This window comes from Lagopus leucura, unplaced genomic scaffold (assembly GCF_019238085.1).
Source record: "Lagopus leucura isolate 7727_CA_CO unplaced genomic scaffold, USGS_WTPT01 Super-Scaffold_100001, whole genome shotgun sequence".
Classification (NCBI taxonomy): domain Eukaryota; kingdom Metazoa; phylum Chordata; class Aves; order Galliformes; family Phasianidae; genus Lagopus; species Lagopus leucura.
In genome coordinates this window covers 86,682,247-86,696,933 of record NW_024962262.1, presented here as the reverse complement: position 1 = coordinate 86,696,933, position 14,687 = coordinate 86,682,247, and the positions used below count along the sequence as shown (strand labels likewise).

General features: G+C 47.6%; 1 protein-coding gene across 7 annotated transcripts in view; it reads left to right on the top strand.

The window, feature by feature from the left end:
* Positions 1 to 14,483, top strand: part of BCL9 (BCL9 transcription coactivator) — a 54,536-nt gene extending 40,053 nt beyond the window's left edge. For 6 of the 7 annotated variants that reach the window (XM_042866880.1, XM_042866879.1, XM_042866881.1 and 3 more), the window contains 7 exons: positions 2,784 to 3,086; positions 4,636 to 4,952; positions 5,843 to 6,032; positions 6,497 to 6,596; positions 7,043 to 9,272; positions 10,631 to 10,891; positions 12,260 to 14,483. In XM_042866880.1, the coding sequence (XP_042722814.1) occupies positions 3,034 to 3,086; positions 4,636 to 4,952; positions 5,843 to 6,032; positions 6,497 to 6,596; positions 7,043 to 9,272; positions 10,631 to 10,891; positions 12,260 to 13,377 (4,269 nt within the window). In that variant the 5' untranslated portion in view covers positions 2,784 to 3,033 and the 3' untranslated portion in view covers positions 13,378 to 14,483. The remainder of the gene's footprint in view (positions 1 to 2,783; positions 3,087 to 4,635; positions 4,953 to 5,842; positions 6,033 to 6,496; positions 6,597 to 7,042; positions 9,273 to 10,630; positions 10,892 to 12,259) is intronic. The other variant, XM_042866882.1, reaches the window with a different exon arrangement.
* Positions 14,484 to 14,687: the final 204 nt, after the last annotated feature.

Below are 14,687 nucleotides of genomic sequence, written 5' to 3'. Positions count from 1 at the left end.
TTTGTCTCCGAAATTGATGTTTGAAGTCCTTTTAAGCCATCCAAAGTGCGAGCTGCCTCCAAGTTGGGTGAGGCTACTTTTCGCCTGTTCTCGCCTCCTCCTTTGAGCTTGCAGTGGCACTGTTGTGGTTGCATCATCAACCAGATCAGGGGAGACTGATCCAGCTGAAAGGAGATTTCTCCTGTTTGCCTTGGGTTGATTCCCATTCAGATATTCCCCTGATCTGGTCAGGAGAGAGGTGAGAATGAGCAGATAGTCGAACCACCCTGGCATGCCTTTAAGCAATCCTGAAAATACAGCCTCAGATGCAGCTTGCCAAAATACTTCGAAAAGTTGCTTCACCATTCACCATCAATGACCCTACCTTTAATTTTAAAGCAGTGATAAGGGCTGTGCTATGCCAGGCAGAATCCAGCTGTAAAAATGCATTTCACTAGAGATTTTCCGTTGTTGGGCCCTAGTTTTCCAGACAGACGTATGTTAGAAGTACATTTAGAAAAATCATGAGGCATTCAATTTCACATTATAAAACATGGCATGTTCCCTGTGTACAGTGTACCATTCTGGTAGATGGAAAATATGCATATAGTATAAAATGTAGGGTTAAAAAAAAAAAAAAAAAAAGAGTTTTTAATTTCCCCTGTGAAGTACTTGTAAGTTTGGTGATGTCAGAAATCTTGTATGGGCAGTGTGGTCATGATTCTGATCTTCAGTGTTTTTCTATTGCACTGGGAATCTGAGATAATTCTCATCTTGCTGTAAGAGGTAACATCGTAATGCATAAGTATTGAAAGTGGAAGAAAAGCAGAGGAAGAAACAACTAGAATGCCTAAAGTCCATCACTCAGGCACTCCTATGCTTCTTTTAGATTGAGCTCAGCTCATTTTAAAGCTGTTGTTCCTATTCACTTCTTTTTTTTAAACATGAAATTCGCTGTATTTTCAGTCACACCTTCACCTTCTCTAGAATCACTGACTTTTACTGATGCATAAATCTCTTCTGAAAAGCGGCATTAGGTGCTGTTGATAATGCCACAGGTTTGTTTTCAAAACAGTTGTAGTAGAATCTGCACGGGAAGCTGGAACCATTTAGTTACTTAGGAAGATGTTTTCTTTTGTCTTCAGTGTGTAGGTATTGCAGCAGCTCCAATTACAGCATGATAGTGGTAACAGCGGTAATAGAGTAACACAACATTGTTCTCAGAATCAATGGGCTAACCAGTTTAAAGCCCCAGAGAGGCATGTGGATCTTGTGGAGTGTGCAGCTCAGGCTGGAGTTCATCTGATTGTGCCTAGTGAGAGGCAGGACAAATGAGGCCGTTACTGCAGAAACATGCCCTGTGTTAATGAGTTGTGCAGCGCAGCGGAGGTAAGACTATGGAGCAGGCTTCTTGGTGAAGGAGGTACATAGCAGAGAGGAGAATTTTTGGAGGTGATGTTCCTCGTGGAAGGATCGCAGTGTAGAGAGCTGCCCTGTTAACATACAGCAGTGCAAAGTCACTAAGAATTGTAATGGCACAACCTCACAGCAAGATCATTTGGGGAACTGGAGAACTCAGTAACACAAGTTACCACTAACACTTGTTGGCTAAAGGTGGTCATATAGTACCAGAATTTCTTAGTCCTCTCATGTCAACGTATAAGCAAACCATTTTTTTGCTTTTTAAATACAATTCAAGTGGTAGTTTCTCAATAATACATATTCAGCATACTCCCTTTCTGATGAGACTTATTTTGTTTCATCTGATACATACAGAAAGAAACTGCTTCTTCTTTGGTGCTGGGAAGGAATACCAGGAATATTTACATTTGAATAATGTTTAACTAGCAATGCTTAATACATTAACAATAAATCTTGGTTAGATTCTAAATTAAGTGGATTTGCATCTGAGTAGATGAGATGAAGAGATTCTGTTGAAACATAAACAAGACAGAGATTTGTTCCAAAATAATCTAGCCCAAAGGATGTAAACCATAATGTTCAATAGTTTCCTCCTTCAGAATCAGTTCTGTGTGCCGTGTTGCTTGCATCATGAGTGTTTAATTGGTAATAAGCTGAAAAGACACTTATTTTGTTGTGTGCTCCTTCTTGTTGTTTGTTTATTAGCATCTCAATAGTTTGTACCTTGTTGCCGAGCAAATTTTAGAGGGACTGCGCTCTAGTGATCTTTTGGCCTTTCTAGTAGGAAATAATGACTGACTAACTTCTCTGGTATTTACAGAGTAATCACAGCATAGCTGGTTGCTTACAGGTGGACAGGAAGGCATTTTATTTTATTTTCCTCCCTCTGTGCAACTCCTAGCACACATCACTGAACATATGTCTGGTTATATTGGACCAAGGAGACAGAAAAGATTTGAGCAGAGTTTATGTTCTTAAGAAATATCAGATTACGGCCATTCATGGGGGACTTCTAGATAGCTAAGTCATGATGGGGATTTGTAATTTTGGCTTCCTGCTGACTTGCTCTGAGGTGTCTTCATGCTGAGCGCAGAGATGGAATCAAAGCATGCAGGTATGAGAAGCTTCCCTGCTTTATTGTCTCCAGAGCCGTTTGCTTTGGATGAAGGGAAGCTGGCCTCACTGCCTGTAAACTGAACGGCCAACCAGGGCTGCCTCTGTTTGAAATACACAGACAGCTGTGCTGAGCCATCTGAAAGCTCTTCTCCTGCGTCTTCTCAGTAACGGGGAAGGACTGCCATTTACTGCTTCGCATCAGAGACATCTGCTTGGAAAGCTCCTCACCGGATTTCTGTTCTCTTCTTGTGGGATGGTTTTAACAGTGTGCCCTGGAGATGCGAGACTTCCCCTGGGCAGCAGGAGGCACGCGTCTAGAGAATGCTGGAGCTGCAGGAGGGAAGCACCCCGTGCAAAACCAGAGAGGAGCAAAGAGAAAAAAGGCAAGCAGACAGACAGCACTGAGAGAAGCGGGTGGCAGAAAGTGCTACAGAGCTGCCTCTGGCGGCACAGTCCCCAGAGGAACTTGACGAGAGCCCATCTGCGTGCGTGTGAGACAGCTCAGGATTTCTGTCAATGCATTCCAGTAACCCCAAAGTGAGGAACTCCCCGTCAGGCAACACACAGAGGTAAGGAAAACAGCCTGCTGGCTTGGTGCATGGTGCTGTCCCTGCTCTGTTGTGGCGTTAGCCAGACTGATGCATGTGACTTACCGATCTTCCTCTGCGCTCTTGTTGGGCAGCTGTGCAGTGCCAATGTGCCTCCACGTTTGCCAGGCTCAGAGTGAACCGAAAGAGCTCTAAGCTCATGAAGTTTGGATTCTGTGCTCCTCATGGCCTCCTCCCTTCCATCAGGCGTCTAAATAGGTTGTAGGAGAGCGGTCATGCTGTTTCTATCTGTGTTCTTCCCTCCATCCCCTTCTAATCATCTGTTTTCCCTAGGGGTGGTTGGACAGCGGGAGGTCTCTCTGCCTGTATTTTCACACAAAATGCTTCCTTCTTATTATGTGCCTGAACTGAATGGCCTGGAGAACTGATCAGCTGTGCGCTGAGGTCCTCTGTATCATTCACCTGCTGGTGTAGCAGGTCAGCATCTCTCCTCTGCTAATTTGGAAGGGAAAAATATGGAAGTGAAGCAGCGTCCAGGGACTTGCGATGTTCTGATTGACAGCATTTTCAAGTTTGATTATTTACTCCTAGAGGTGATGTGGAGCTTTACAGTAACTCAGAGGAAATACCTCTAATTCAGATGTCTGTCCAAAGGAAGAAATAGCATGTGCGAGTCCCTCGGTGGGGATGCTAGCGAACGCTGCCTATTGGAAGTGGCACTGATGTTAAGAAAACCGAATGCAGTAGAAATGGACTAACTGGAGGCAGAGGAGGAAAGGATGACTGATACATGGGTAAAACCTAGAGGATCAAAATATTTTTAGGATGCAATTGACTGGATGGAGGAGGGGAGGAGAACACTCTGAATATCCTTCAGCAAATGAAAGAAGCTTCATTTGCCCTATTTCAAAGGAGTGTGCAGGGTGATAGTATCCTTCTCTTTCTTTATTCAGAAGCAGGTTGTAGCTGGTTTAATTGTTTTCACAGTCAGAGATTTGTGTTTTCCTGGCGGCTCGCCCCGATGTATGATGAATGCTGCAGTAATGCTGGGTTTTCCTTGTGCTCCCTGTAGAACTGGATAGGGAGGTGCGTGGCGGGGGGGGGGGGGATCTGCTCAGATCAAGGCTACACTGTGTAATTTGGGTCCGTGAGAGCAGTGAGGTGAACTTTATTGTGCTGTGTTTGTTTACTCTGAGCTGGTCTTGGTGTGAGGCGCTTCTCTGTGCACATAGAAACCGTTGTCTTTATTGACAGAAGCCCCAGAGGTAGGTCCTCATGTGACAGCAGTTCCTGGGATCTGGCAGGTCTGTAGCTTGCTTTTGTGTCTTCTTGAGCAACGAGATCCCATCTTGGATAATGACCCTTTCAGGGCATGTTCAGAAAACCACCTGGATGACTCTAAGCTTGCAGGCATTTCTTATTTGTCAGCAGTTGTCTTTAGCTTGCAAAGGTGGCAGAGATTGTGTCTACTTTCTGTTCCCACAGGGTTGAATGAATCCATGGAGTGATTTGTCACTTTCTTTTTATTTTTTTTTTTTAATTTTTTTTCCTTTTTTTCTTCTGCCCCCAGTAGCCCCAAATCAAAGCAGGAGGTGATGGTCCGTCCCCCTACAGTGATGTCCCCATCTGGCAACCCCCAGCTGGATTCCAAGTTTTCCAACCAGGGCAAACAAGGGGGCTCGACCAGTCAATCCCAGCCCTCTCCCTGTGACCCCAAAAGTGGAGGTCATCCCCCGAAAGTGCTCCCTGGCCCAGGTGGGAGCATGGGGCTGAAGAATGGGGCTGGAAATGGTGCCAAGGGGAAGGGAAAGAGAGAGAGAAGCATTTCAGCAGACTCCTTTGAACAGAGGGAAGCTGGGACTCCTAATGACGACCCTGAAATCAAAGGTATGTTTGCTAGGATATGTGCACAACTACAGACAATTGGTGTGCATCGTCTGTGAGATGGAGAATTGCTATGCATGTGTTTCCAGCCAAAGATGTCTAAAGGTCTTGAGAGCAAGTAGAGAGGGGATGCCATAGCTGACATCAGTAAGCATGTCCTCTTGTTCATGTTAAGTTGAAGTGCAGACCCAACTCTGGTAGGAAAGTTCCTTTGTAACTCTGAAACTCCCCCGAGGATTTGAAAGTACAAATACAACCTGTTGGTTTCCTTCTGGCTTTTGGCCTTCCAGGAACTACTCTGTTGTAACTGGGGTTTTGAACGATACGCAAGCCTGTTTTGTCAACACAGATACATAGCCTGTAGCGCCCTGACTGGTAACACAAACCAGAGAGTTGGGATTTCTGCATTCTGTTCCTGGCTTCAAGTGTTGTCATTGTAAGGTGGTGTGAAAATAGACAAGTCATTTGTCCATCTTTCATTTATTTCATCTGTTTGCTAGGTCGGTCTCCTGGCTAAGGTGACTGGAGGAGGAGGGAAAAGCAGAGTTTGTCGCAGTGCTCTCCTTGAATGCAGACATTTTTATATTTGCACATTTTAGTGTGTAGTCTTCCTGCTGTTCTCTGTGGCCATTAGAGATTGCAGAGATCAGCTCTGGGAACTGCTACTTGTCTTAGAATGTGACAAGATGAGCTTTCCCCAGCAGTATCTCTAGGGCAGCATTGCATTAAAGGGAAGGGGCATGGTGTAATAAATGGATTGCCTTGATTAGTGCTTGGTGGACAAGCAGGAAACTTCAGAGGAAGATAAACTCTGTCAGTTTGCAAATGTGAACCAGAAACGGTTTTGGGAGAGGTGCCAAGATGTGATTTCTCCTCTTCTTTCCTCTTTCCAGACTGCAATTCTGCTGATCATGTGAAGTCCCAGGATTCTCAGCACACACCGCACTCCATGACTCCTTCAAATGCTTCAGCCCCAAGGTCTTCCACACCTTCCCATGGCCTGACTGCTGCTTTGGAACCAGCAAGTGGGCAGAAGACTCCATCCAAAGTGGTTTATGTCTTTTCTACTGAGATGGCCAACAAGTAGGTAGATGCTTGAATGTCTTCAGGCAGAGGGGCTTATATTTTTATTCCCTTTTCATGAAACTCTCAGGTGTCCTTTCTCTGTCATGTGTGTTTTTGTAGCAAAAAAAGCAATGCTAAGTGTTTTGACGGTGCGTCCCCGGTTGGTGTGGGGAAGAGGCCTCTTGCTCTCTGAGAAGTAATGATATATTCCTATGGGGTGCATTTTTGGCAGATGTCAATAAGATATTGATTTGCAATCCACACAGCAAGTATAAGCTGGAGTGACTTAAACCTAGGTGTGACCCCTTAAGAGTTTTTGAGTTCGTAGATGTAAGTATTTTCCTTTTGCTGCTTATCTGATATCAAATATGTGGGGTTAAGTCTTTTATCCTTCTGCCAGCTGAAAGGTGAAGGATGCTGATTAGGAAAGTTTGATTCTTAGCTTCAACTGGATATGTGTGTCTGTCTGTCTATCTTTGCAGGGCTGCAGAAGCCGTGCTGAAGGGACAGGTGGAAACCATTGTGTCCTTTCATATCCAAAACATCTCAAACAGCAAGGTGGAACGAAACACTGTACCCTTGGTAGGGAGCTGCCTGCAAGTGGGTGGGAAGGGAAATGTTAAGTGTGTTTGTGCATGTGTGATTCAGAGAGATGGGTGATGCTCTGAAATAAGTTTTAGGATGGAAAAGAGAGAGATGGTTGTTCTGCAAATAAATGTCTTGAATTATCCAAAGGAATGTTTATCTTGCAATACTTGGGTAGTGTATTTCCAACCCATCGATCATGCAGAGCTAATGCAGAAGGAAGGGGTACCTGCTGTAACCCTTGAGCAAAAATATTTGGGTTTTTTTGTTTTGTTTTTTTTTTTACGGCCAAAATGCTGCTCTGTAAATGCCTTTTACAAGGACGCTACCCTTCCTTGCAGAGCCTGGGCTGGTGGGGTTATGACAGGACATTGTTATTGGCACCTCTGCTTATGTGGCACAGCTGTAAGAAGAGAGTGATGGCACGTGGCTTTCTCTTTCAGAACCCCCAGATCAATGCACTTCGGACTGAACCCAAACCCCTGCCGCAGCCACAGCCCCCTACTGCCCAGGACCAGAACCCTCCTCAGAACGCCAAAATGCAGCCGACTGCACCTGTGTCAGCACCAGTATCCAAATCCACTGGTCCCCCGTGTCCCATAGACCAGGACAGTCCCAGTGTGGAAAGCAAAGTGATGTCTGTGGGCAGCCCTGCCAACTCGACCCCGCTGCAGACAGAAGGATTTGGGCAGAGTTCAACCCCCAATAATCGAGCAGTTAGCCCCGTTTCCCAAGGTAGCAATAGCTCTGCTGCAGACCCCAAAGGTCCTCCCCAGCAGGTGTCTGGTGGGGACCCATCCAGTTTGGGTGAGAATCCAGATGGACTGTCGCAGGAGCAGCTGGAACATCGAGAGCGCTCATTGCAGACCCTGAGAGACATACAGCGCATGCTCTTCCCTGATGAGAAGGAGTTTGCTGGAGGGCAAAGCGGAGGGCCACCTGCAAATTCTGGGGTGATGGATGGGCCCCAAAAGAAACCTGAAGGGCCAATACAGGCCATGATGGCACAATCCCAAAGTTTAGGCAAAGGGTCAGGGTCTCGGACAGATGGAGGGGCTCCGTTTGGCCCTCAAGGACACAGGGACATGCCCTTTTCCCCAGATGAAATGGGGCCACCACCAATGAACTCCCAGTCGGGACCTATAGGCCCAGACCACCTGGACCACATGACTCCTGAGCAGGTGGCCTGGCTCAAGCTGCAGCAGGAGTTCTACGAGGAGAAGAGAAGGAAACAAGAGCAGGTTGTTGTGCAGCAGTGTTCCCTGCAGGACATGATGGTCCATCAGCACGGGCCTCGTGGGGTTGTCCGAGGCCCCCCTCCTCCCTACCAGATGACCCCCGGGGAAGGCTGGGGACCTGGGGGTCCAGAGCCCTTCCCTGAAGGCATGAACATGTCACACTCTCTGCCCCCCAGGGGTATGGCCCCTCATCCTAATATGCCTGGGAGCCAGATGCGCCTGCCTGGTTTTGCAGGAATGATGAACCCTGACATGGAGGGCCCCAGTGTCCCAAATCCTGCCTCTCGGCCGGGGCTTTCAGGAGTCAATTGGCCAGACGATGTGCCAAAAATCCCAGATGGCCGAAACTTCCCTCCTGGCCAGGGTGTCTTCAGTGGCCCTGGCCGAGGGGAGCGGTTCCCCAACCCGCAGGGCCTGCCGGAAGAGATCTATCAGCAGCAGCTGGCTGAGAAACAGATGGGCCTCCCTCCTGGCCTCAACATGGAAGGCATCAGGCCTGGCATGGAGATCAACAGAATGATCGCCTCCCAGAGACACATGGAGCCTGGGAATAACCCCATCTTCCCTCGCATGCCAGTGGAAGGGCCGATGAGCCCCTCCAGGGGGGACTTCCCAAAAGGAATGCCCCCCCAAATGGGCTCTGGCAGGGAGCTGGAGTTTGGGATGGGCCCTGGTGGCATGAAGGGGGACATGGGCATGAATGTCAGCATGGGCTCCAACCCACCCCTGGTACCTCAGAAGTTGAGGGAGGCAGGAGTTGGACCGGAAGAGATGATGAAACTGCGACCGGGTGTCTCGGAGATGCTCTCCTCTCAGCAGAAGATGGTGCCGCTGCCGTTTGGGGAGCACCCGCAGCAGGAGTATGGCATGGGTCCCAGGCCTTTCCTTCCCATGTCTCAGGGCCCGGCAGTTGGTCTCCGAAACCTCAGAGAACAGATAGGGCCTGACCAAAGGACTAACAACCGGCTCAGCCACATGCCGCCACTACCTCTCAATCCCACCAGTAACCCTAATAGCCTCAACACTGCTCCCCCTGCGCAGCGCAGCCTGGGCCGCAAGCCCTTGGATATCTCCGCAGCCGGTCAGGTGCATTCTCCAGGAATCAATCCTCTGAAGTCTCCCACCATGCGCCAGGTCCAGTCTCCCATGATGGGGTCTCCCTCGGGGAACCTCAAGTCTCCTCAGACGCCCTCCCAGCTGGCAGGAATGCTCGCAGGCCCCACCGCCGCAGCTGCCGCTGCTTCCATCAAGTCCCCCCCGGTCTTGGGGTCTGCTGCTGCTTCTCCTGTCCACCTCAAGTCCCCGTCTCTCCCTGCACCTTCTCCAGGATGGACTTCGTCTCCGAAGCCTCCTTTGCAGAGCCCTGGCATCCCCCCGAATCACAAGGCGTCTCTCACCATGTCTTCTCCAGCCATGCTGGGGAACGTGGAGTCAGGTGAGTGTTGCCTTTTCCAGCCCGGCCCGGCTCTTTGGCTTCGATGGGTTATCCAGAGGTTTGGAGAGGGCTCTTGCATGGGTGTCAGGGTGAGGGATGGTCTTTGGGAGGACAGTGGAGTGAAAGGGTACTCCTCGGTGTCTTTGGGCTGTTGGTGGCACATGCCATCCACAACCTTGCAGAGGAGCAGGCTGTACCCTGCAGCCAGGCTCCAGGCGCGGAAGCTCTTTCCAGCCTGGAAAGATCTTGCTGAGAGCCGGCCGGAGGCTGGGAGAGGCTTGCCCACGTTGCCCTCTAGTGCTGCCGTGGGTAACAGCGCTGCAGAGGCTCGGCTGGGACGTGGCTGGTGAGACTGGAATCTCCAGCAGCAGTGGTGACAGGCAGGGTGACCCCTTACATCACATGAGCAGGGCTGCTGGCTATGTCTCTGTGCCATGGGCTGTGCGGTAGGGGAGCCAGCCTGGCTGTTGGTGTCTGCCCAGCACGAGCTGCAGCTCCTGCAAGTCGGAACCAAATGCTTCAGTCTGCGCCTGAAGGATGCTTTTATATCTAATGCTTTCAAAGTGGAAATGTTCTGACACTGCAGGATTTTTGTCTTCTCTGTTCTGTCTTCCCTCTTCTGGGGTGGGCTGAAAACGTGCAGTGAATTTTGAGGGATGGTACAACTTTGATTTAGCGTCTTTCCTTCAAATGTGTTCTGAGGGGTGCAGAATTCATTGCTAAAGAACAAAGGAGGTTGGAAGTGCAGATATTTCTAATTTTGGGAGGGCGAAGGATTATGTTAAGCCAATAGGTACTGGAATGAGCAGTGAACATATATACATGTATAAAATTAAAAGTGAAATTTGAAGGGGTTTTGTTTGTAGCTCCTAATGTATCTTGTCAGAAATCTGCCCGTGTTTCTCAGCATAATCTGCTACATCTCTTCATTGCACTGCATATTCTCTTATGCTTGTTAGATGCCTCCTAAAGAAAAAGAGAAAGGCATTACAGTTGACACTTGGTGGGTGCAGGAACAATTAATTGACCGTGTTTTCAGTTTGGATTTCTGTGACTAGATGTGGTACATACATCTGTCTTTAGTGCAAGGAAGTCAAATTGTATGTAGGATTTGCAGACTTACCTGATCATTCTTGTGGATTTGTTCAGGCTCAGGATAGTTACAGTATAGTGTAGGATAACAAATGTTAACCGTCTTGACTGACTGATAGGCTTATTTTTCTGGTTACCTTGCACAGGCATTGACTGCAGTAGTCAGATGGTCTCCTGTAATAAAAGAGCTTTCTAGTTTTTGAGCACTCTTGAAGAAGAAACCGTGAAAAGATTTTAAAGAAAATTTCCCCTCCTCTTTTCCTAAGGTGGTCCACCTCCTTCCACCGTCAGCCAGCCTGCTCCTGTGACTCTCCCTGGAAATCTTCCCTCTAGCAGTCCTTACACAATGCCTCCAGAGCCGACCCTCTCCCAAAATCCTCTCTCCATTATGATGTCCAGGATGTCCAAATTTGCCATGCCCAGCTCAACACCGCTCTATCACGATGCCATCAAAACTGTGGCCAGTTCAGATGATGACTCCCCTCCTGCACGCTCCCCAAACTTGCCTCCTATGAACAGTGTACCAGGTAAGAAATTCAAGGGAACATAAGCTCAAGCTGTCAGACAGCACAGTGGGGATTTTTATGGAAGTTTAATCAGATGAAGATGGTGAGAGGTAAAACCTTGAAGGATGTAGAGCCATGGGTTGTTTTCAGGGAAGGCAGTTGCAGTTCTCTGAAGTGGAGAGATGGGAGTTCTCCTTGCAACTAGTTTTTCTGACTGGAAAGTGTATTTTCTTTGTAAAGCATCTAAACTAGGAAACTGTTTGTGTATAGGAGAGATTTCAACACGGGTTGAGGGAAATTACTTGTGCGAGTGAAAGCTGCTCATGGGGGTAATTGCCAGACCTACAATGTACTATCCAGAGAAAACTCTTCTTCCTTTGTCTTCTTCAGGCAGTGTCACAGAAGCTTCACAGAGTTGTTTTGTTGCTGACACTGAATCATCTGGTCTCTTCTCCTCCACTATGTTTTATGTATTGCCTTTGTTACAGAATAGAGTGTTAAAGCAGTTTCTCAAAATTTACTCATACTTGGTGTGCATGTAATGATAACCTCAGCTGGGATTGAGGGAACTGTCCTGGTACCTACTTGAGAGGGTGGGAGGGAAGGCAAAATAAAATGCTGTTCTTTTGGGCTTTCTCGTGGATCAGCATGTTTATATGATAAATCCAATTTCTGCTGACAGTTCTGTGATGATGGGTACGAGTTTATTAAATACAAAAGTAGCTTGTAGCCCCTCCACCCACTTGAATTAATACAGTTGAAAGAGAGGATGACTGGATGTTTGAAGAGAGTGGCAATTAGTAATGAATTCTTGATGAGTTTACCTGTAGCTATGCCATTTGTTTCACGCAGTAGTAATGAGAATTGCTAAATATACTTGGGAAAGCTGGCTTACCTGAGTCAGTTTGATGATAGCTCACTGATCTCCACTGTCTAGGCTTTGCGAGCATTATCTCATTCATCTCTTCTTAGGTTTTGAAAGGACGTTGTCACCTCCTCCTGGTGGACAAATGTCCATATCTTGGTAATCTGCCACAGACACGTTTGTCACCAACTGCCTGAGCTAGAGTGCCAGGAAAATAGTAAAAGTACAAGATGGATTGAGAGGCTACTTACAGAGCAGGCTTTAGTTCCTTTTTGATAGAGCAGAGACAAAGTTAGATAAACTGATGTGCAAGTGGCATCAATTTTCTGGTTAAAATATCACTCTCCAGAGCCACTACTGATGCTTTTTTTTATTAGCAATGATTTTTTTTTTTTTTTTTTTTAAATTCTTTTTCGTGTGTGTGTGTGTTCGGACTTGGTAACCATGCAGAAAGCTCTCTGATATCTTTGTTATTCGTTTATTGTTGGCTGTAATCTAAATCCGATTCCTTATTTCTTCCCTAGGAATGGGCATTAATTCTCAGAATCCTCGAATTTCAGGTCCAAACCCAGTGGGTCCAATGCCAACCCTTAGCCCCATGGGAATGACCCAGCCTCTTTCCCATAACAACCAGATGCCCTCTCCAAATGCTATGGGACCCAATATACCTCCTCATGGGGTCCCCGTGGGACCCGGCTTGATGTCACACAACCCGATGATGGGGCACGGTTCCCAAGAGTCTCCAATGGTACCTCAAGGACGCCTGGGCTTCCCACAGGGGTTCCCTCCTGTACAGTCTCCTCCACAGCAGGTGCCGTTCCCACACAACGGGCCCAGCGGTGGACAAGGCAACTTCCCAGCGGGAATGGGTTTCCATGGAGAAGGACCTCTGGGGCGTCCCACCAACCTGCCCCAAAGTTCGACAGATCCAGCACTTTGCAAGACTGGAGGCCCTGGTGGTCCAGACTCCTTCACTGTTCTCGGAAACAATATGCCTTCGGTTTTCACTGACCCAGAGCTGCAGGAGGTGATCCGTCCTGGAGCCACGGGAATACCTGAGTTTGACCTGTCCCGGATTATCCCATCGGAGAAGCCCAGCCAGACGCTACAGTATTTCCCTCGCGGAGAGGTGCCAGGCCGCAAGCAACCGCAGGGCCCCGGGCCCGGGTTCTCCCACATGCAGGGAATGATTGGAGAGCAGACCCCGCGGATGGGACTAACGTTGCCTGGCATGGGGGGCCCCGGGCCAGTGGGAACTCCGGATATCCCCCTTGGGACGGCTCCGTCCATGCCGGGTCACAACCCGATGAGGCCGCCGGCCTTTCTGCAGCAAGGCATGATGGGGCCGCACCATCGCATGATGTCACCAGCACAAACAGCAATGCCTGGCCAGCCTGCGCTAATGAGCAACCCTGTGGCTGCCGTGGGCATGATCCCAGGCAAGGACCGAGCCCCCGCCGGGCTGTACAGCCACCCGGGCCCTGTGGGGTCACCTGGGATGATGATGTCAATGCAGGGCATGATGGGACCCCAGCAAAACATCATGATTCCCCCCCAGATGAGGCCCCGAGGTATGGCTGCTGATGTTGGCATGGGAGGATTTAGCCAAGGCCCTGGAAACCCAGGGAACATGATGTTTTAAGCTGCTACCGTAAGACTGGATGTTCCGATCCTTGTCAAGATGAGATTCCAAGTCCTGAGGGCTTTTTTGGGAGCTTCAGGAGTACAGTTTGGCCATGCAATAGGTGAAAAGAGACCAGAGAACACTTTGGGAAATCTCGAATGTATGGAATTACCTGAAAAAAAATTATTCATTTTAACAGGTTGTTTTTTTTGTTTTTTTTGTTTTTTTTTTAAGATTTATTTTTTAAAAATTATTTTTGTGGACTTGGGTATCCCGTGATGGCACCTGCTTTGAGAATCTGTAGCTGTATTTTGAGAATTGCCATTTGTCACAAGTTGCACCATTCTCTGTATGTTTACGTCCTTTGGACTGGCTTCTCCCAGGACTCTCAGTTATTTTGTTATTTTTTTTTTTTTTTGTGTACTGTACTATATTGTAAAAGGGATTTTAGCAGAGACTTTAGTCTTTGGGGTGAGAGGAGAATGGGATTCTAGGCTGTTTACTTTAGGTGGAGAATCCATCTTCAGAACTTCGGACTATTTTCCTTCAACTCCAATGTATAGAAAAACCAAACTACGACCTCAGAGCAGAGTATTAATGAAAAGCACAAAAAGGAACTTAAGTTCAGTGAGGGGAATCTTTTAAAAGAAATAAATAATAAGTTAAGGACATATTTTTCAAATTATGGCGTGCTGTCCAGCACCTTCTGTCTCTCCCTCCCACTCTTTATTAAATAGGCTTCTCTCTCTCTCCGTCCCCCTTCTATCTCCTCCTATGGCAGCTGCAATACATTGTGTTATTTTGGGGGGTAAATCTAGGTGCGCCTCTCCTCACGTGGGGACTCTTCCCACTTCTAGGAAGGGGCTGGACTTGGACACTGTTACATTCTACAGTAGTCTCTCTCACTGTTTCCTATTCTCCTTTTCTTAGAAACCCCAAGTGATTTTATTAATGTGGGAGTGGAACAGACACTAAAAGTTATCCAGAATTTTTTTTGTGGTTATTTTTTTTTTTTTTTTTCCTCCCCAGCGTAAAACGTTCTGTGTAACCTCCATTAAATTTGGTACAAAACCACTCGCCAGGGCTGTGGTGTCAGAAAAATAAAATATATTGTTTCTTACAAAGATGAACTGTCTTTTTTATCCAATCCAGTTGTTTCCTATGTGCATCGAATGGCTGGCAAGATGACTATTTGCTCTTTCCTATGATCACAGATAGTCTGGTGGCTAGGTGGGGCAAGCTGTGGCAGCTCGTAAAAATCAAGTCTGTAGGAGCCACGTGCTCATTGCAAGGTGCTTCTGTTTGCTTACTCTTGAATGGAGCTTGGT